Source organism: Aquila chrysaetos, chromosome 19 (assembly GCF_900496995.4).
Source record: "Aquila chrysaetos chrysaetos chromosome 19, bAquChr1.4, whole genome shotgun sequence".
NCBI classification, from domain to species: Eukaryota; Metazoa; Chordata; class Aves; order Accipitriformes; family Accipitridae; genus Aquila; species Aquila chrysaetos.
In genome coordinates, this window is record NC_044022.1 from 6,198,452 (window position 1) to 6,220,223 (window position 21,772).

At 39.2% G+C, this 21,772-nt stretch overlaps 1 protein-coding gene across 5 annotated transcripts in view; it reads left to right on the forward strand.

Annotated features, from left to right (window-relative positions):
• Positions 1-21,772, forward strand: part of ATP8A2 (ATPase phospholipid transporting 8A2) — a 356,040-nt gene that overhangs the window by 64,364 nt on the left and 269,904 nt on the right. For 4 of the 5 annotated variants that reach the window (XR_003927481.1, XM_030042177.2, XM_030042178.1 and 1 more), the window contains exons 7-16: positions 199-272; positions 3,243-3,312; positions 4,720-4,847; positions 5,890-6,001; positions 6,682-6,847; positions 9,283-9,410; positions 10,659-10,736; positions 12,776-12,864; positions 13,618-13,662; positions 14,966-15,041. Coding sequence is in view for 4 of the 5 variants with exons in the window: in XM_030042177.2 (XP_029898037.1) it covers positions 199-272; positions 3,243-3,312; positions 4,720-4,847; positions 5,890-6,001; positions 6,682-6,847; positions 9,283-9,410; positions 10,659-10,736; positions 12,776-12,864; positions 13,618-13,662; positions 14,966-15,041 (966 nt within the window). In the remaining variant the exon portion in view is untranslated. The remainder of the gene's footprint in view (positions 1-198; positions 273-3,242; positions 3,313-4,719; positions 4,848-5,889; positions 6,002-6,681; positions 6,848-9,282; positions 9,411-10,658; positions 10,737-12,775; positions 12,865-13,617; positions 13,663-14,965; positions 15,042-21,772) is intronic. The other variant, XM_030042180.1, reaches the window with a different exon arrangement.

Genomic DNA, 21,772 nt, shown 5'->3' on the forward strand with positions numbered 1-21,772 from the left:
TCAAAAAAGGGAATGCTTTGATGCTTCCGAACTTGCAGTGAAAAGTACTCTGACTTTCAGAAGCACTGTCTCTAGCTGTTCTGTGCATGATGCTGTTCTTTTGACTGGGTGAAAGAAAATAACAAACTAACATTCCAGACAAGCGAACTGTTTGTTTTTCTCTTCCATGCTACTGTACTCCTGCCCCTGACTGAACAGGTAGCAGTAGGCGATATTGTGAAGGTCACCAATGGGCAACATCTTCCAGCAGACATGATCATTATATCTTCCAGGTATCCTGAATGGGTGTGGAAGTGATGTGTCTGATGAACTGAGGTGCAGAGGACTTGAAACTCTGTATTTGCTATTAATAGAAACAGACATCAGATGGCACTAATTCTTCTCCACATTTAAAATAAAATTTCAGCCATGTCAAAACAGTGCTTTAGTAGGCAATGATTCATATATCAATGTAGATAGGTTCTTAAGAAAGAAGGCTTCTTTAAAGACTTCATAGAATTATGTATCTGTAATTCACAAAGTGTATGACTGAGTTTGTTGGAAGACTGAAGGTCTGTTACACAAGTTTCATGTGTTCAGCTGCTCTTACTGCCTTCTGAGGATCCCTCCATTTAATTAAGGAAGCTTAAGTTTTCTTCCAATTAATTCCACTGAGTTTCCAGCATATTTTCCTGCCTCTCAGAAAAGATTTCTCTTTCAAACAGTAATTCTAAAAGGCTAGCCCAGCTGCCATCTAATAAGTAGCCTGCAAAATAGCTTTTGGGCTTTATTTGTTTACTCCTTGTCTTTGATACAGCGCATGTATAGCCCATCCCTAGCATTGTAGCAGCGGTGAACTGTTGAGCCCTCCTCATTTTAGTTTGTGAAATACAGGACAGCTTCTTTATACTGGCAAACAAAGCTTGGTTGTTAGTTCCTAAAAGCATTTGAGTGGTACTTGGCTGCTGATCTAGATTCTATATTGTGTTGAACAACTTCAGGCCAAATCAAGACCACTGTCAACTTAAATGAGATTTAAACAAGAGACAATAGCGCAGTTCCTGTTGTTGAACATGCTTTTTTCTAATAGCCAAACCTTATGACATCTTGCTGTTCTCCATAATTTCCTTCTGTCCGCATGCTTTTCAACAGTGACTGCAGGTTGCTCTGGTCTCCAGGTTACAGTTCTCTTAGATGACCCAACTTCTAAGGGAACTTGTTTTCTAAGCTGCTGCATTATATGCTCCATCATCCTTGTCTGTGCCATTCCTGGGAGGTTTCATTTTTTTGAAAGCTGTATGGGGAAGCTCAGTCTTTTTGAACTGTCATGTGATTAAGGATAGAGGTATCTTCATTCCATGGTATACAATATTGTATTTTTTTTTTAAAAAACGAACACCAAATTTTAAATAAGCAGTTGTCAACCTTAATATGCAGTTAGCTAGGCTACGCTTGAACATCAATAACTTGCTGTTTCAGCATTGAGAAATATTTGTTCTACTTGAGAACTTCTCTAATGTATTATACTAAATACCTTCTGATTTATTTCTTAACTTTCTTTATTTCTGCATGGGTCAGCTTTTTGTTCTACATTATTCTACTAACCTTCCGCCATTGATAATCACATAACCAGAGAATTTAACCCCAAGTATGTTGATTTCGGGGAAGCTTTGCTTGAAGTAAATAGCAATTTCTATGGCAGTTCTGCTTTACAATTGGTATTATTCCCATGATTCTTTTAAATTACAATACTAAGTGTCCTCAGTTCACCAGAAGGCTTTGCATGCTCTGAAGGGGTGGGGTCTTTTGCTTGTATGTGTTAATTTTCTGTGTCTGAGCTGACTGTCAGAGGTGAAACCGTTGTTTTTATCTTGAGTCTTTTTTCCCCCTGTAGAAGAAAAGTGACATCAAATGAATTTTACAGAGAGAATAAATATACATGAAGGAAAAAATATTTGAATCAAAGTGCAACTTTGTATGGAAACACTTCCATGTTTCTGTGGAAATGCGAGGAATTGTATTGCAAGAGGTCTCCCTCCCAAGTTAACCACTTCAGTTGTAGTAGATGAAGTATTTGTGACAGAAGTAAAATAGGAATCAAGCTGGACTTAACCTATGTCTTTCTTGGATTCAGATTCAGATTGCCCATGTAGGAGATGACAAAGAGCAGACTCTGAACCTTCTTTTTTTTTTTTTTTTTTTAAGAAAAATTCTCTGTAGAGCCAAGTCTAGCTTCTTACTGTGTTACAAATGTACCTGTCTGTTTATTAACAGTTTTTGTCCTAAGGAGCCTTTATTCCTGACTCTTCTGCTGGTTAAGTACATTTGCTGTTAAAGCAGTTGGTTACGTTGAAAAGAAGTAGCAACATCTCAAGAATACGAAAAGTGATATGCTGAAGAAGCACTTGTTTGAGTCCAGATGGGAAACTGCTACTCCGTAGCAGCCTGAGAAGACAGGAAAAAATAGTTTTGGTGGTGCTGTACAGAGGTTTTAAATCTTAAGGGGCGTGTCAGGAAAAGATCCATGATGAAGTACCCTTCCTTATCACAGATGCTACCTATGCAGAGCTCCTCCATGTTAGATGTAGATAAGAGCTTGACTAAGGGAAAAGTCAGTTCTGTGAGGAAGTTTGGGGGTTTATGTTTGTTTGTTTGGTTTTTTGCCCCTGTTGTCAGGGTCAGAAGCATCTCTGGAAGATGCAGATCACAGCCCTCAGTTTCAATCTTATTGTACTTTTTTCTGATTCTTAAAAAAACCCAACTGATTAGCAGTGACTTCAGATGTAACTCCCCAAGTCCCTCAGCTTCAAGGTGATGTTGTGGCCGTGACCCTTTGTGTGTGCAGTTTGCCAGCAGAACTCAATAGCAGAGAACACTACCCTCTTCATCTGAGCACATCCCCTTTCTACACTGTTCAATACGTAGTATTTTATCTATAGCTCTTGAAATCTGAAGCAATTTTATGGATCACAACATAAAATCGTCCACTTCAGGCATCTAAGCTTATCATGACCTGTTAAATTCTTATTAACCTTCTGATTTAGACTTGACTATTTTCTCCAGTTTGTTGTATGAAAGTGTTCATATCCAAAGACATCTCTGGAAAATGTGTACTTTAAGCTGGCTCTTTCATGGTCATATACCACCAATATGGATTTTTGTCTTCTGCAGTGTATTGAAGTGTATTGTTGGACCATTGTACTGCAACAGTAGTATACAAAAAGTACTGAGTTTTAATATTGAAAATCTTACACTCCTTACAGTGAACCACAAGCCATGTGCTATATTGAAACAGCTAATCTTGACGGGGAGACGAATCTTAAAATACGACAGGTAAAACAAACTGAATTGCAGCTTTTTTTTTCCCCCATTTATGTGTCTAATATTAGCTACAAAGCAGAGTCTAGCTTGCATGACAACACCACAAGTACTCTTTTTTAAAGAAAAAAAAAAAAAAGCATATCTCTTTCCAGGTGACTGTAAGGTCCTTTTTCAACAGATAAAAACCGAAGCAATAATGCTTCATGTGCAAGTGTAAGGAACTAATCTGGAGGAAGCCCACAAAGGCAAATCAAGCAGACCTTGGCTGTGTTTTGCTGAAAGTCCAGTAAGTGGAACTGGAAGTGCTATATTGAAAAAAAAAAAAAAATATTAAAAAATCAGCTGTGCTTGTGATGAGTTGCAGTTTTTGCTGTCACAAGTGCCAATCTGTCTGCTTCTGCCTCTCGAGTGCTGAAAAGGACCTTTTATATGTTGAAGTGAATTTGTTCTCTCTCTGGTTAGTAGAGTTTATTTGAATCTTTCTAGTTTTGTTGAAGAAATACTGTTAATTATGATGTTTAGAAATAGTTTAGAATATTTGCCTCCTTTCATTACAAAAAAAAGAATTTGGATTAGGATTTTGACATGCAGATTATTTGTTTTTAAGAAGCTGTACATTAGCTGCTTGTTTACTACCGTTGTAGAAATGTGATTTACTGTTGGATCAGCCCAATAGATCAGATCTTGAGTTCCTGTCAGATTTTGCTTGCTTCAGAACACATGCTTAAAACACACAAATAAGGTTGTGGAGCCTTTTAAGGTCTTGTTCTGGCTTGCAGTGCTGCAGTCAAAATCTGGCAAAAGAAACACTAAATGGATCACTCTTAAAGTGGAGGTGTTCCTAGATGAAAAGCAATTGAGTGCTGCATGTGCATGGTGAGATGGAGTAGCAATGCACTAGTTACAGTTGCATGATGGGTTAATAATTAACCTTGAGTAGGATCAGAGCATAATGGCTGCAGTGACCCAAGAGAGACCACACTTAGGAGTGACTATGTTTAGCAGCAGTAACACATCAGCGGATTTATACTTTGAGAGAGAAGCCAGGCCTGTTTGTACTGCTCGTCTCCTACTTCCTTCCTCCTGCACATGTGCAACTTCGTGCTTTATGGATGGGACTTTCCTCTTGGTTACAGAGAGATCGTATAGGTAATGTAACTCTCTTGTGTAGAGGGATTTAAACCAATCCTATAAAAGCAGGTTCATATGTGTCTGTAATGAATTTTCCTTGCAGGGTAGGGTTATTGAATACCTGTTTAAAAACAAACAAACAAATCAAAAAGCTGCCAACAAATCCAACAAAAAACCCCCATGTGTTTAATTACATTTGTTATCTTAGATGTTGGTGGAACACACCATTTTCTGAGGTAGCCTTCTAATAATTTTTGACAAGAGTCTACTTTGGGTTGATTTCTGCAGGGATTGTCTCAAACTGCTAGTCTCCAGTCAAGAGAAGAATTGATGAAAGTATCTGGAAGGATAGAATGTGAAGGACCCAACCGTCATCTTTACGACTTCACTGGAAACTTGCGCTTAGATGGTCAAAGGTATTGACTTGACAGCAAAGCCATGAATACATTTGGTTAGGAAAAAAGCTTCCTGTGTGCTTTTAGTCTGCAACACTGAGTATGTGCATGTTTTTGCTGGGGAAGAGAAACGTAATAATAGTTGTTAGTCAGAGCATCTGCCAGTATAAGATACCATAGTTCTGTCTTCCTGTGGAGTTTTCTACTTGTTATAGGAGAGTTAATTTCTTTGGAATTGTAGTAGCTTTTTTTCAAAAGTAACATCTAAAGAGAAGGAAGAGTGGGGGAAATGATTGGGGTTTTTTAGGGCCTTCTTGTTACAGGAGTTACGCAGAAGAAATGGGAAACCATTCTCTTTCAACTAGAGCCAAACGCTGCACCAAGTTCAGATCTATACAGAAGAATGATCACAGAATCAGGAGTGTTTATCAGTGTGACTTTGATCTGTTGCAACTCCTGAAAGAAAAAAAAACACCCTTGGTTTTAGTACTTGAATTCATAGAACTTGAAAGGTCATTAGGAACACACAGGTTTCATCTGGCTGTACCTGTTTCCTGCACAAAAACTGTATTCCTTGGGCAACGCAGCTGAATTGCGACAGATGCGAGAACAGTAGATCACCACTGGCATCCCACTTGAAAATCACACGGGTAGTACAGTTTTCCCAAAATGCTTGTTTAATGGCATATGGGAGGTTATAGTGTGCTTGGAATGGATGGTCTCTTTGCAGGCGTGATGCTTCTCTGTCCTTAATGTGAGAGAGAACATATTAGCCAAGGTCAAGTGCAGAATAGGCTTATGGCTACCACATAAGTTCTCAAGTTTTGGGTAACTAGAACAGCTCCCTTGTATCACCTTCACCCTACTGTGCTTTAGTAGGGAGTAGACTTGCACAGGTTTCAGTGGTCTCTTGAGTTGTGTGGACAATAAGTTCATTATATTTTCCTCCTTTTGTGGTTTGTTGGTTTTGGGTTTGAGGGGTGAGTAAGGCTGAAAGGAGAGCTACTTTACTAAAGCGTTATCAAGAATTGAAAGATATATATGTATATTTTTTGCTTTGCAGCCCAGTTCCTGTTGGTCCAGACCAGATCTTGCTAAGAGGTGCACAACTGAGAAACACTCAGTGGGTCTTAGGTATTGTTGTGTATACAGGACATGATACAAAACTCATGCAGGTAAAGTTTTTAAGGAGGTCTAGAGCATGTTCTGATAAAACTGGTCATTTTTCCTGTAGTCTACTTATCTTTTGGATTTGAGTTTATGAAATAGTTTGATTCATTGTAGCTGTTTTAGACCTGGAGGCTTTGAGGAACGCAAGGATACTGCTGTACTTGAGATTGCATGTGCACATGTGTAAATACTTATTGAGGTATTTATCTCAAAACACTTCAATGTGTAAGCAAAACTAACTGTGTTTTATCTTAATTTATCTGGTGGCTGGACAAAATTTAAAACTGAGGTTTAACAGCTGAGGAGATAGTAATGACCACCTACAACTTTAGCACTTGGAGATAATTACGTTGACTGCAGTCTCTGTATTGCCTTAATGGCAGGGAGTGCCTGGAGAGGCCAGCAACGTGTATGTTTTTCTCACTTTTGCTCTCATTGGGATGGGTAGCCAGGAGATGAGCATACTAGGTCTTTAAAACTCTGATCTCCTATCAGTTTTGGAGTCATTGGAAGTATTGGCTGCTATTACTACATTGTTGAGCTTTGTATACCATGTTGAGCTAAATAGAGTTGAAGTAGCATGTTCTATCATGGACTCTTAAAAGAAAGACTGAGTTTGCTTCTGCAATTTTCTCTTGTATAAGCCATTGCTAGACTCTTTTTTTTTTTTCCTGCTGCTGTTCAGAATTCAACCAAAGCGCCTCTGAAGAGATCAAATGTGGAGAAAGTGACCAACATGCAGATCCTGGTTTTGTTCTGTATTCTCCTGGTGATGGCCCTTGTGAGTTCTGTAGGTGCCTTATTATGGAACAGAACACATGGCGAAGTTGTCTGGTACCTTGGCTCCAACAGTGAGTATGCAGGCAGTGTACTAGGGATGTATCAGATTGTAGGGCCAGCCAGGCCCTTAGTTTTGCTAAATGAATGAATAAAACAAGAAACAAACACAAGAAACAAAGCCTGTTGCTTTTTGGTAGCCCAATATTTTTTTTTTTTTAGAATGGGCTTGCAAAGTTGAACTTGCCAGGGAGGCTTCTGTTACGAAAACCTTGTAAAGGTTAGGTAAATATCACAGGGCTACCATCCAGGGAGCAGGGTGGAAAGAGAAGAGGGGCAAGAGTTATTCTTGGATATTTGGTGTTCTTTCAGCTTTGTGGAGATACCATGCATGAATTCATTTTCAGAGCAGGTTGTGTACTGCTGCCTTACATATCATGTCTGACTGTACCAGACTGCAGGATAGCAGGTATCAGTTTGATGCTGACTTCAACTTTACCTTCGTGTACAGAAGCAAAGGATTTCCTGAGCTGTTTTTCAGTCAGAAATGTTGATCTGCTCTTGTTGCAGAGAAAACTGAAATGCTAAATGTTATGATTTTGTGTTCATTGGATAATGTTTCAGTCTTTGGCTTCTGACTTCTGTTATTTTTAATGAGAAAACTGATCTCTTGGTGTGCTTATTAAAGGGTTTTATTTGATTTCTTTCATACTCCTTGAATTTATTAGTTCAGGTATCTAAGATGGGTCTTATGCAAACACTTAAGGATGAAGTAAATTGCTCTCCAGTAGACTTCTGACTTAAGGGAGTTACATTAGTTAGCTATAAAATGTGTTGTTACAAACATCTTGAGATGCAGATCTGAAAACGATTCTCTCAAACTGCAAATGGTCTTTCTGTTGGTGATCGCAAAACAGATGGCAAAGGGTGTCTTCTGCAGTTTAAGAACTGCAATTGTGTTAGTAATGAAAAAAAATCATGCAGGAAGAGCATAGGAGTGCCTTATTGACGGTTAATTTTTGGTAGTTGTAATGTCTTCTAGTATCAGTATCAGCAACTTTCAAAGTTTCTTCCCTACCCTGCCCCTTGCTTTTTAACGAGGAAGCTTAAATTGGTGTCTTCCAATGATGGAAGTAATATTGGAAAAGATGAATGGAACAAACTCTTGAACTTGTGCTAGTATAAAACAGGTGCAACGTGTAATAAATGAGGATGATACAGTAGTCTGTATAGATGCTTTTTTGTAAATTGAACACACAATTTTTGTCACTTCCGTTAACTGCCACACGTAGGAAAGACGCTTTTTCAGGCTAGGCAGGTAGATGTTAAATTTTTGTTAAATGTCTAATTTCTATAAAGATTGTATTGGAAACACCTTTTCCAATATCAAGTGTGCTTCTATTCTTTCTGTAAACTGATCAAAGATATGGAATTCATGTGTGCCCAAACTTGGAGGTGCTTGGGTGTTACGGAGGTGTTTCGTTTCCTCTCGGAGGGAGTGTATTGCCACACAGGGTCAAAACTTCAAGTCTTGCTCTGATCTTCATTAGGCTTCAGCAACTTTCTCTGGCTTTTCTCTCTTCCTACTTTGTTCCCCTGCCTTCTTACTATTTATTTGTAATGCCGAAAACCCCGTAGTTGTGGGCTGTGACCCCATTGTGCTGGGTGCTGTGCATGCTGACTGAAGTGCCTCCCGAAGTTTCGAGGCAAGTGAAGAACAGACAAATGCAGAGACTTTGGATGTGAAGAGAGGCTGTGGGCAGCACCATGAACAGGAGCCTTCATCCTGTGTCTCTGCGGAGGCTTGTTCATTCCTGCCTGCTGTCTGTAAACGCTTCACCTTCCCTTTAGGACCAGTTGTGCTGGCAGATTTACTTGGGCAACTTGTCCATTGTCACCATTAATAATAGCTCTTCTGCTTAAGCAGGATGCCTTAGTTCATTTACTAGGTCTCTGTTTAACAGTCAACTTGTTCTCTTAGATTTCTTTAGTGTGAGTTAACTTCTCAATTCTGCCAGTACTGGCAGATTTTACAACAAATTTTAGTCTTCATTTTTTGTTTTCTAACTCCCCTGAGACAAGTAGGCACTTTCTGAAAGGTAAGGTTATGTTACTAGTGATATTGGTGGCTCTTAATTGGGGCAGTTGACACATCAGATAAATCTCTAAATTTGGGTTATAATGTGGAATATCATACTTCTCACCATCTGTTTAGCAAAAATTGTTCAGAAAGTGTTCTGTTCTCCAATATATAGCCTTGCCAATCTTGCCCTTCTTCACCTGGCATAATATGCTGTGTATCCAGGCATGTGTTCTGTGGGTGTTTTATATATGTACTATTAAAATCAATATTAAAAAGACCCTTATACTAGGCCTCAACATGCTTTGCGATCATTTTAGCACTACTAAATCTGATTAGGCCAACTGCAGAAAGATGACTGCCCCTATACCGTACCGCTCAGACTTCTGCCTTCTGTCTGCTGATGTCTTTATGTCTTTCGGTCCACAGAAATGCTGTCTGTCAACTTCGGATACAATCTGCTGACATTTATAATCTTGTACAACAACCTTATTCCAATCAGTCTTCTGGTGACATTGGAAGTTGTCAAGTTTACTCAGGCTCTTTTTATAAATTGGGTAAGTAACAAGAATAAATGTGTTAATGTCAGTTTTGGAAAGTGACATTAAAAAAAAAACCAAAAAACAAAAAACAAACCACCCTGAAGTCTTTACCAGATTTTCTGATTAATTTTCTGATGCAGCTTCTGGGAAAGGCAGGGAGAACTTCAGAGGATTTATTCTGTATTAATTCTGTGTTCCATAGGAAATTAAAAAATTTAGTTCTTGGAAGATCCCTTGTGCAAATGATGACTCTTGTATATTTTAGGCTTTCAGGATGAGAAGGAAGGCTCAGCTTTTTTGGTTGAAGGAGATCTCAGCTGACTCATGTTCAGTAAATATTTTTTGAAAACTCTTCAGTCCTTCATAGCTTCTCTTGGCCACAACAGAGGGAAAGACTAGACTTCTTTGGGGCTGGGGGATTTTTTGGGGGGGTCTGGTGTGGGTTTTTTGTGTTGGGTTTTTTTTTAATTCCTGAGGCTGGCCTCAAGGTCACCTCTGGTATGAATCGTAGTATTTCTGTAAGAAGATGAGTTGGTGGTACCTCATGCAACAGAACAGTGATCCTTCTGTTCGGGCAAGCTTTGACTTCAAAGTGTGTTTCTCTTCAGTTGTAGACCAAAAATACTGTAGTGATGTCTCTTAAGCTGAACAAACACAAGAGGAATACCTTGTCTTCGTATGCATTAGTCCTTGGACTTCTGGTGAAGTTGTAGTGGTTCCTCTAAAATACAAATAAATAAGGTCTAATGTGTCTGTTCTCTGAGCTGCTTACAATGTATTGGAGAGTCTTAATTAGCTTATCTGAGAAATTGCTTTTGTTCATATAGCAGCTGTGTTTTGTTTACTCTCCCAATGAAATCTAGTAATAGAAGGAGTTGATTTCAGAGTCACTTAAATTGTCTCTTCAATCATGGCTGGGGCTAGAGTTAATTGTGTTGTTGTAACTGAAGACCTATGATTAGCATGGCTAATGCCTGTTAGAACTTCTTCCTACTGTACTGAATTCTTGAACTAGAGATGACATGAAGAAAATTATAATTACCTATAATTAAATCTGGCTTTTCTCATGTACATGTAGTATGGAGGTATACTTTGGAAAGGAGGCATGCCTGTTCAGCCTGGGATGCTATGTGTGTCTCAAGCCTTCAGAACCCCCACCAACGGAGTTAAGTTAATCAAGCCAAGCTGGAGCTGACTAAAAGAAGACTGGAGACTTCAGCGTTTAATTTGCATAGCATAGGTCTACTTTTCCTCTCATTTCAGGACATAGATATGTATTATCCTGAAACAGATACACCTGCAATGGCCAGAACCTCAAACCTTAATGAGGAACTTGGGCAGGTAAGACAACATGTTCTTAAGTGTCATGTTTGTGAGGTGTTCTGGGAAGATAGAAGGTATGAGAGCATGCGGTACAAATCTGCTTTATTCTGTTGCTCGGTGTCTTGGTTTAATGTGACATCATTACTTTCATTAGTCCAAGTATTACAAATAAATAGTGAGAGATCACAGGATTAAATATGAGGTCATAGTTTTAAGCCTGCAAATTGAATCTTTATTTCTTATGTTATCTCTAAACTGCTTTTTCCTCAAGGGTGTTGGAGAGATGCTGTGTTGTTGTGACTCTTTATACTGGAGCAGAATATACAAGACTAAGTTTGGCTGAAGAGCAGGCCAGCAGCCTCAGCCTGTGTTCTTAGTTCTTCATATTTCTGACCACCTTACAGGAAATGCAAGTCAAAAATGCAGTTCTATTCCTAATTTAGATTGTGTTCCTTTAAGCATTTCCATTTGCCTTTTAAGTAAAGACAACTGTATATTTACTTGTAGTTGTTCTAAGACATTTGTTATAAATTCTGCAAATGAGTTTTTTTTCAGAATGGAAGGGCTTCCCAAAACAAGGTTACTGGAAAACACAGCTTTGCCATTGGAATTTTGTAGTACCGTTGAGAAATCCTAGCTTTTTTCCTTGACCACCAGTCATAAGTATGTAACTCAACCACATGAACTTCATAATTTGTGTGAATTTAGTGTTGGTGACAATGTTTACGTATGTAAAATAAATAATTACTGTGTGCTGCTCAGCAGGCTGGTAGTCAATATTCTTTCTGCTTAATCTGATTGGCCTTTTCCTTAGGACTGTTAAAATTTGATTTGGATTTAGATAGCTTTGATGTGAAGTTATCAACCTCCAGATTATGGTAGTGTTTTTGTCCGAAGTAAACTATATTACATGGGATAATGTATATTGCTGGCCAGTATGTTGTTTTCAGAAATTACTAGTGATTCCATGTAACTAGGCTGAATTTTTTGATTCATTAATTGAATTACTGGTTCACAGGTGCATTCTAAATTATTGTTATATGCTAGAATTATTAATGACTTGAAGTTCCTCAGATATTTGGGTACCCACTTTGATTTCTAACTTACACAGGCTCCACTTCCAATGCTGTATTCAGGAGTGGTCTAGTGCACAGCTAAAGGATCCCTTAACTGATAGCGTAGTACACTCTCTTGAACTGAATTGCAAATACTGAGGAAAAGGTTTTTGCAACGCTAGGCAAAATATTCTTGTCTTTAAATTGGCTAACTCCTATGTCAGCACCATCCCTTCCCACCTGTTGCTGGCTTAAAATCTTATCTGGTGCAGAGGTGAAACAGTGTGGAATCTAGCTTGCAATTAAATTTAGTCTGTTGTGACCTGCTGAAGGTGGGAATCTTGCTCCGAGAAGTTGTGTTGCTGTGTTGGTGTTGTCTCCAAGTTGTAGCTACAAGTCACTTGTTTACATTAAGGGATTATTAGCTTGGGCAGTGCTGTCTGGCTATGTGTCTTGCACTTCAGGACTGCTCATGACTGGATACCAGAAAAAGCAGCTTATGTTTGCCTGCAGAATACTACTTCGGCTAACTCTAGGATATTTCTTGCACCAGACTGTTTGGGGGGGGAATTCCTGGTGATCTTTGGAACATAGAATTTTTTCAGTGTGTTAAATTCTAATGATTCAACAATCTTAAGAGTCTTTGTTTTAATTTCCAGTCTTGCTGTTTGACGTTAATACAGTTGAAAGATTTAGTGAACGTTAACGTAGCACAAGCAAGTACATCTGTGCTGACCGCACTGGAGCCTTGGCAATTGATACCTACTATTTGAGACTTTCTGCATTTAGAGCTAAAGAAGAAATAATGCCATTAAGTAACTTTACTGATTATTTTCCTGTAGATTTGGTAAGAGAAATGAAGCTGTAATAAGCCTGCATTGGCCAATACTGTGACATTTGAGCCATATGTCTCCCGGAATTTTCCTTATTCTTAATCTGTTTTCCACTTTTGAGTTTTGTGACTTTGGAAGTTGAAAATTAGACTTTCTTTTTGTCTTCCAGGTGAAATACCTGTTTTCTGATAAAACCGGTACTCTAACATGCAATATCATGAACTTCAAGAAATGTAGTATTGCTGGAGTGACATATGGGTAGGTATGACTTTTTTAGAAACTCTGTAGCTTAATCTGTGCTTATTAATGGTACATTTATATCAGAACAGGATTACAACATTCTGTTCTTCAATTTGTATTTTAGTATACTTTGTGGTCTCAGTTAATAGCTTTCATTTTCATGTCTTGCTACACTAATTATGAAATGCAAACCTGGGGACTACTTTACATATAGTAAAGAAAACTTGCTTCCTAACTTACCTGATTTAAACTAAACCAGAAGTGTTAAATAACCTCTGCCCTTTCCAGAGGGGAGAAGATGCAGCCCAAGGGTAGCAGTTGTTAGTCATGTTTCTTTGACTTCTTCAGATGAACCAGCATTTCATTAGAACCATGTAGCTGTAATTGTAGTTGTAGAGTTAAAGATTGCTTGCACGGGAGGGATACTCCCTTACTGGTTTTGTTCTGTTTCTGTCAAAAGGATCCCTTTGAGTTATTCCAGTATTTTGTAGCACTTGGCCTTTTGAGTCTTGAATACTAAATCTTTGTTTCTGCTTAGTTTTAAATGGGTAGTCTTAAGATCTCTGTGCAAGTTAGCTACCATGAAATTCAAAGGTTAAATTAGTTACATCAAAAGGCAGAAAACTGAGTTCAAATTTCTGAACAGCTGAACCCATGGTTACAGCATATGTTTGTATGTGTGATGACTCATTGATCTTCACCTTCTACCTATTTTTTGGCTTGGTAAGTGGATTAAATGTGTGGGTTTTTTTTTCTTTTTCTACTCCTCAGTCACTTTCCTGAACTGGAAAGAGAACGTTCATCAGAAGACTTCAGGTAAATATATTCTAAGATGTTTGTGTTCTGTATAGCAAAGTGGGGACAATTTATATAAAGACTTCTTTCCAATTTGGGACTGAAAGAAGCCCAAGGGAGCAATGTGTTTGAGTAAAATGCTCTTCCAGCAGGAGCCTAATGCAGAGCTGGTGGGTGGTGATGGATCTTCTCTTCTGCATAGAGAGATGGTGGGTGAGGAATAGGCAGTGGCTGGGGTGGCTTGGATGCATGCTAATGCAGTGCTTATTTATAATTGCAGACAACCAAGTTGGAAGCTAAGAGTAACCTTTACCGTAACCTTACCTTTAGCTAGAGACTGCATGTTGATCTTTGCAATCACTAAGTTCAAACCTGACAAGGAAAAGAAAAGGAACTTCTTTATTAAAAGGCTATGTTTTAATAATTAAACCAGGAAGGAGCTTGATTTGGAGGTGTTGCATGTCAAGAGAACAACTTCTTTTTATTCAGAGATTTAATGAGTAGAGGTGATGGGTCTGTCCCATTCTACAAAAGGGAGTGGAAACCCAGAAGTGTTATGCAGGTGTCACTGTAGCATGTTCAGATGAACAGGAAGGGGGGAAGAGCCAGAGAGGGCTGATGTGGCTTTGGCAAATACAGTTAAGAAGTGAGTTCCCAGCCAAGGAACAGGTAGACACTGAATGCTGTTGGCCACCTTCTGATGAACTAAGTCAGGCTTTTCCACTGGTCCGTCTCATTTTTGATCACCTTTTAGGAAGGTGATGTGATATGATTGTATGTTGCCACTTTGGCTGAGATGTGATTTCTACAGATGCCTCTCTTTCTTTTGGTATGTTGCTGGTTCCTTCATCGCCATCTTTTCTCTCCTTGTACGCTTCTTTTCTAGTCAGTTCTGTGGAGGAGTTTAAAATTCTGTGGAGGAGCTTAAAATTCTCCAGGTATCAACTTGAAGCAGAACTCTCTGACTAGAGAGGGAGCTTAGGGATGTTGATCTTTGACCTATCTTAAAAGCAAGTCACCTTGAAATCCATGTATTTCAAGTACATTTACAAGCTGCTTCTCCATCTGTCCTAGGAAGTGTGACGCTTGAATCTTCTCAAATACACTTTCAAGCATAACCATTTTGGGTTTCTTGCTGGTGTTCTGAAGAAATTATTGCTCATTTTCAGCACTTTGTGCTTTACTTATATGATCTTTTCACAATACTTTCAAGGGCAGTGGAATCCTACTTTGTCTTTCCTTTGCTTCCCAACAAAATGGATGTAGTAGTAAGACTGGAAATGTTGCCACTGTTATGTTTTAATACGCTTGTCTTGTTCTGCAGCCAGCTACCTCCTTCCACTAGTGAATCGTGTGAATTCGATGACCCAAGACTGCTGCAAAACATTGAAAATGACCATGTAAGTCTACTCTTTGAATACCATGTCTCTTAAACACCCTGTTCTAGGCCTCTCTGGAATTGAATGCTAAACAAGTCTAGTTGTGTGATCAAGTCTGCTCTATGGGTGTGTCATGCAAGCACAGAGTGCAGAAGAAGGAAACGAAACATCTCCCCCAACCCCATTCTGCCCACTTGTCTTACTACTGAATTAAAGAAACAATGGCATCGCTATGGGCAACAGCTAGCTATAAAATAGCTTCATATATGCTAGTGTGTATAGAAGATAGTGTCTTGTAGCAAATGATGGTAGAAATTGTAATTCTTCAAAAGAAAAAAATACTTGGACTGTTCAAACATCCTTACAGTTAAAATACCATTTTTAACAGTAATCCAGAGCATTGTAAGGAGGTTTTAGCGTGGAGATGCTTTCAATACTGTAAATGTTGGGTATTCAAGTTATGTAAAGGATGTTAGAGATGGGACTTAATTGCGAGCTTAAGCTTAGCCTGAGACTGAGTGATTAGCAAACTTAGCCTAGCCAGTTGTGTCATGAAGGGACCTAGTCCTTAGAAGAGCGTCAGTTCATTGCTTATTCAGAAGCCGTGCAGCTATGAAGTGTCTGACTGGACATCAGACAATTTAAATCACTTGCAAAAAACCATGACCCTTCTATTCTGCAGAAGCTGTTTTACAGTAGGGGGTCTGGGCATTGGCAAGCACAAACTCAAATGACAAACTCAACTAGCTGATTGCTCTCCTTAGTGTGACTTCTGTAACTGGGCTGGTTAAGTTTAGTATAAGCATCTAAAATGTAGTTTACATACTGGTTTTGTGCAGCAAAGCTTTACTTTCTGTTTTGCTTTACAGTACTTAAGAAGTTGAAATGCAGCATGGTGTAAATGCCTGAAGGAATATTTAATTACTTTGAATGTCACTACGTATTCCTCAGGGTGATAGAGCCTGAAGGTGGCTCCTGTGCTCTAACCTTCAGGATGGTGCCCCTGCCACAACAACATACTGGTTTCCTGTGTGGCTTTTGTAATTGTCTGTGCTGGAAGGACTTCCCACTGCACATCACTTGCAGTTGGGTTGCTTCCTGTTCTTTTGTGTTCTGTTTGTTTATATATGGCTACAGTTATGGTTTATGGCAGTTGCTGACTCCAGGTACTCCTTCTGAATGGGAGGCTACTGGTTTAGGTGCAGGCTACAGGTAAAGTGTGTTTGAGCTCTTCCTCACTGGCTGTTGCTTTAGGCATCTATATAGGAAAGTGCTTTGGTACACTTGAATAGACTCAGCAGAAAGGACATGTATCAAATGGTCTGTGAGATGGAGTTTCTCATCTAGCCTTGAGATGGCTCTTCAACTTTGGGATATCTCTAATTCTTTGATCTTCTCTGGGTAGAGCTTCCACTTTGGGAGATAGAATATTTCCTGTTGTAGCAGGCAAATAAAAGATTTTGGTAGCTTCCTTAGGTGTCACTTAGTCTACACAGCTCAGATAGAAGTCTTTGTTCTTTACATGCTGAACATTTATGTATCAAGTTTCTTTTTGGCTGGCAACTTGAACAGATAAATACTGTTGTCATTGCACAGCTGACTAGGGCTGAGCACACTGTGAACTCAGCCCTCGGAGAATCAGTGGGGAAGCTTCTGGTTGATAAAACTTAAGGTGTACCTTGTGTAGGCCAAAGATATCTTTTGGAGCCTGACTGCTGGAGAGATGGATGCCACCCACTGACAAGTGGTGTATTTAGCACAAGACGCAAGAATGCAAGGACTACATGTGACAGTTTGCTTAGGAAGTTAAGATCCGTTTGTCAAACTGCATCAGTAGGATGAGGGCTGGATTCCAGGATAGTGGGAGAGGGAAGTCGTGTGTTTCTAGCCCACTAGCTTTTTGCATTAGGTCAGCTGTTAAGGTGCATAAACTGCTTCCTTGTACTTCAAGCTCCTTAGTGTCTTAGTTTTCATAGCTAGTAGAGAGCTGTGAATGCCGTTTACAGATGCCTGACAGTCTTTACTCATTTAGTGAACTAGGTGTTAAAACTGAAGTGTTCTAGCGCAAGCTGCTTTGTGGGGTCAGATGGTGCTGTACTCAGCTGGGCAATGAATTCCCTTTAAACATTTGCCTTTTTGCATCTGAAGTTGTCAATGTGCCATCTCTCACAAACACTCAGTAAGTGCTCATTGCTCTGGTCTTGAAGATTTTATTTTTTTCAATCCAGTCGCAAGTGTTAGTTTAGAGCTGTCTCAGTGCCAAGTAACTTTCTTTCCAGATTGAAAACAAAAAACACTGTACTTGTCCTCCTGAGACTGTCTTGCATCTGCTAGGAAGGTTTTTAGCATCCTGCATTGCCTCTAAATTTCATAGCTCTTCTGGGCCACTGGTGTGTGTATGGAGTGACTGGTGGCCAAGTCCACTTCTGAGTAACAGTCAAAGAATTACTGCCTTGCAGGAAGTGTTCCAAGGAAAAATAACTTGTCTTGAAAACACGGGGAGCTATTGCTTAGCTTCTCTGGGATTTTAATGCAGAAGAAAGTACCTAGGTTTGTCTGGCTGTGCTTTTTCTTTTAACAGCTTCTGTTGGATGAATGGTGCAGCAGTGCCAAGAGTATGATGCTAACTTGTTTCTGTAAGGAAAACAGTGTAAACTCTTATTAGAATAAGAAAAGATCAGTTATTTCCAAAAACTTAAAAGAAAGTTTGGTGAATATGCTACATGGTCTTTATCTTGGTGGTTGTGAGTTGCACGTGTGCTGTGAATAAACTCACCATGGGGATGCAAGCCTGTTTGGTGTGGGGTTATTTTTCACCCTGATGATATGAGTGCAGGGAAGTAGGTCAGGAAGCGGAAGAAGTAAAACTTGGATCTCATCCTAGACTTCTCTATTATCTCCCTGGATTCTCACTGAACTTTCTCCACTAATTTCTATCTGTATATCAACTCTGTTCTGTGGCCCACAAATTACCTCTTGGGCAAGAAGCAGCAGGCACATTGTATAGCTGCAGATGCATGAATTGATGTAGTGAGTATGTGTGATGAGTAGTTAAGCATCTGGTCAGGCAGAACAGATAACTGTTGTGCTCATGTTGAACCTTTACTGCAGTGAAAGTGTTCAGTTACGTCTCCAACATGTCTGCTTTTTTCATGAAGTGTGTGGGAACTGAGACTTTTATCCCATCAGGCTTTGAAATGACCACTATAATCAGCTGATTTTTAATTCCTTAGGAAAGCAGAACAAGAAAAACATATCACTACTGGAATGAAAAACTGGAATTTAAAATACAGTAGGGGAAAATACATTCAGGTGATGAGAACCTCTGGGAGGCTTTGGTTCAGAAAGTAACTGTTGCCTGAAAACTGTCAAAACGTACTGTTTTATAGCTGACAATTAAATTGTTATAGCTTGGTGAGAAACATCTTTCACTCTTCTGCTTTTGCCCTTAATTGTGCATGGGACTTTGGTACTTTAATTTTGCTCAAGTCCAAGGCAGTATCTTTAATTAGGTCATATTTCAGTGGCTTTGGAGAAGATAAACTTGCATTTAACTTGGTTGATTCTCAAACACTGGTTAATGTTTTCTTTGAGTCTGTGCCTGAAATATCCTGATCCCCTCCAGCCTTACCAGCTCCATTGTTCTAGAGAAGCCCAACATGGGCTGATCCTCACATTGTTTTCCAGGTATTTGAATGAACAAAACAGTAGGAACTTCACATCTCTAAGATGGTGAATCATAATTCTCCCTGTTAATGAAGTAGATGAGTATTCTACTAGCTGTCCTTGGCAGAATTTGCCACATTCATGTAAAATAGTAAGCTCAAGCTGTTAATGTGCCTTAATATCCCATTGGCCATTTTTAGGCCATTTGGTCAAAAAAAACTTGTCAGTCCTGCTCATCTGGAAATACTCTAAATGGAGGCACTGATCTGATACTGCTACAAGTGAAAGGAGAGACGAATAAATATCTAACTTCACATGCAACTTCCTTGTAATTTTATCAGACTGTGACCAGTTGGCTGGAATAATGCAGTTTCTGTCTTTAGAGTGAAGAGGCCCAGATAAGGACATGCATGACCAATGTGCAGATACATAGCTCTGCAGAATGCAGCTTGCTCCCCGAAAGACTGAGTTTAGACTCGGTGTTTTGTTCCCTCTGAGTAAGGGAGAACACAAAGGGATGAAAACTTGTTATACAGCTTCCTGACCAGTGGTCTGTGCCCTGCTTGATAATAGATAATGTTGTGCCTTCTAGATAGGGAAACTGCTTGCAGTCTAGATAATGCTTTGTAGATAACAATTGAGAAACTGCTTCCAGAAATATGAGACTATGTCTCAGCGTGTCTGTAGTTCTCAGCTTGTTGGGGCAGTGTGCAAAGTAAGTTTAGCCAGTGGGGTTTATTGCTGGTATGTAGGTGGTTGTACACCAGATGTTCCATGGATCTTTGGAGAAGACAGAGAGAAAGAGAAGCAATTGCTTTCACCCAGAGCTGTTGGCACATAGGGAGAAAAAATAGGGGGAGAAGGCACTTAAAATGAGAGCTACTTGTGGACAGATGAACAAGAGACTAAAATATGCAAACTTTGTTCCTGCTACAGATAAATAGAAAAGGCAGAAATAGAGCTGAGCTTAACAAATGAGGAAGCAAGGAATGTCTCACAGAGACCATCAGTAAGAATTGGAGTGCTAAAATGGCAGAGACTTGCTTTAATAGAGGAAAATAAGCAATAAAGCAGAATTGGTTAACCTGTGGGACTTCTGTCTTATGCTGGGGTTAAACTTGGCATGGTACAAGGGATGTATTGCCACAGAAGCTAGTAATGATATTTCTGTTCACAGTTCTGAAGCAGGAATTTGAATGGCCTATCCTGATTCATGCCAGTGCAACAAATATTTTGTCAGTGCTGGAACAATACCGAAAGGAAACAAATGACAGCTGTGTGGAGGAGCTGATGTGATAAGCTGGGCCTCTGGTGATCACTTGCTGTAGAATTGGAAGATTGCCATTTTATATATTGTGAGCTGTGAAAATACCAAGACGGCAACAAATTACATTGCTGGCTTGAAAGCAGAAATAAATACATAGGAAGGATTAAAATCTGTGACATTACCGGAGACAGGCTGTTTCCAGCTGATAGAACATGTACTATGAAAGTGTGTAAGGGGCTAGGTGGTACAAGTGCAAGGAGGACATCAAAGGTCTGCAGCAATGGATGCTGACATGAGAATCTGGCAGGCTGTGTGTTTTGAGATGGAGATAAAACTTTCATTGCTTTCACTGGAAATAATGGAGCAGCAGTAACCTCCTGACCAGTAATTTGCTGTGGACTTAACATTTCGCACACTACTCTCTGATTATATTCCATCTGTTCACTTTCTTGAACACAGCTTCTGCACTCCAGCATGTCAAAAACTACAACTGTTGTTATTGTAGTGGCGTGTGACCATACAATTCAGAATTTTCTGTATGCAAAGATAAAGGTCCTATGTGAAACAGTTATTTTGAAAATATTCATGATAAAGTACCTGAAGTAAAACAATAAAATAAGTATTGCATCTTTAGTCTCTTTATTACATTTTTTCCCCGATATGCTTACTTTTTGTTTGTGTTAACACATTTGCCAACTGACACTGTTTCATTGCTTTCATAGTAATTCACTTCCTACTAATTAAACCTTGCTATTGCCAGTGCATCCTTCTGTTGTACAAGTACGTAGGCTGTGTGCAACATATTGAAAAAACAAACAGAAACTCAACAATTTTTGCCCATTCTTGGTCTTGGCCCTGAAACAGGACCTGAGATAGAACAAAACTTTGTTTTTGTTTTTGTCACATAGCTTGGCTTGGGGAGAGAAGCATTGATGTGTCTGAGAGCCAGTTGGGATTGTGCTCATCTCACTGCTAATTGTGAGAAGTTGAATTTTAAGTGCCCCTCTAAGAGTGGGAAATGGAGTAATCTTTAATGTCTTGGTAGTTATGTGTGATTAAAGGGTTTTATAAAATAACTGTGTACTGCATGTGCTTTTAGAAAAATACATATAATACAAGTCTCTCACAACAGAGGATTTTTGGAGGCATGTATTTTTTCACTTGAAGAAGTTTCATTTGAACATTGTAGCCTTTTTTCTGTTGTGAAACATTCTGATGTACACTAGCAGAATAAATTGTGTAGAAGCATCTTTTAATTAACTGTGTAAAAAAAACCACGAACTTGGATCCTGTTTTACTAGTATCTTGTAGGATTCTTCATCTGATCTTGTTCTTAATATTACAGTAGTGGGTTTTTGGCCTGACCTTGTGCTAACAGCTCTTGTAATGATCTTGAATTTGTAGTGGCTCTGTTAAGACAGAGTATATGCAAAATATGCTATGCTAATGAAAACTTTGGAATCTAGATGATACGTTCATATGCAAAAATTTTGTGAGGGTTTGCCAAGGCTTCTGTGAAGGTAGAACTGGTAAGTTCATGTCTGACTCAGTCACTGAGCAAACAACTGCTGTGATGTAAGATACTGATGCTACCAATTGTGGATGTTAAGAATGTAGCAGAGTTGAACATCTGTTCCCTTCAGTTGTTTCAGCCAAGCGTCTTAAGGATCTGTGTGAACTGTGGATGAATTTAGTATGGCAGGTTGTGAGCTGGGCAGCTGAGTACCATTCCTGACTGCTGTGAGACCAGAAATGCTGTGCCAGAGGCAGGAGTGGAAAGGAGCGAAGAATGGGATGGATGATTCCATTTCCAGTCGCT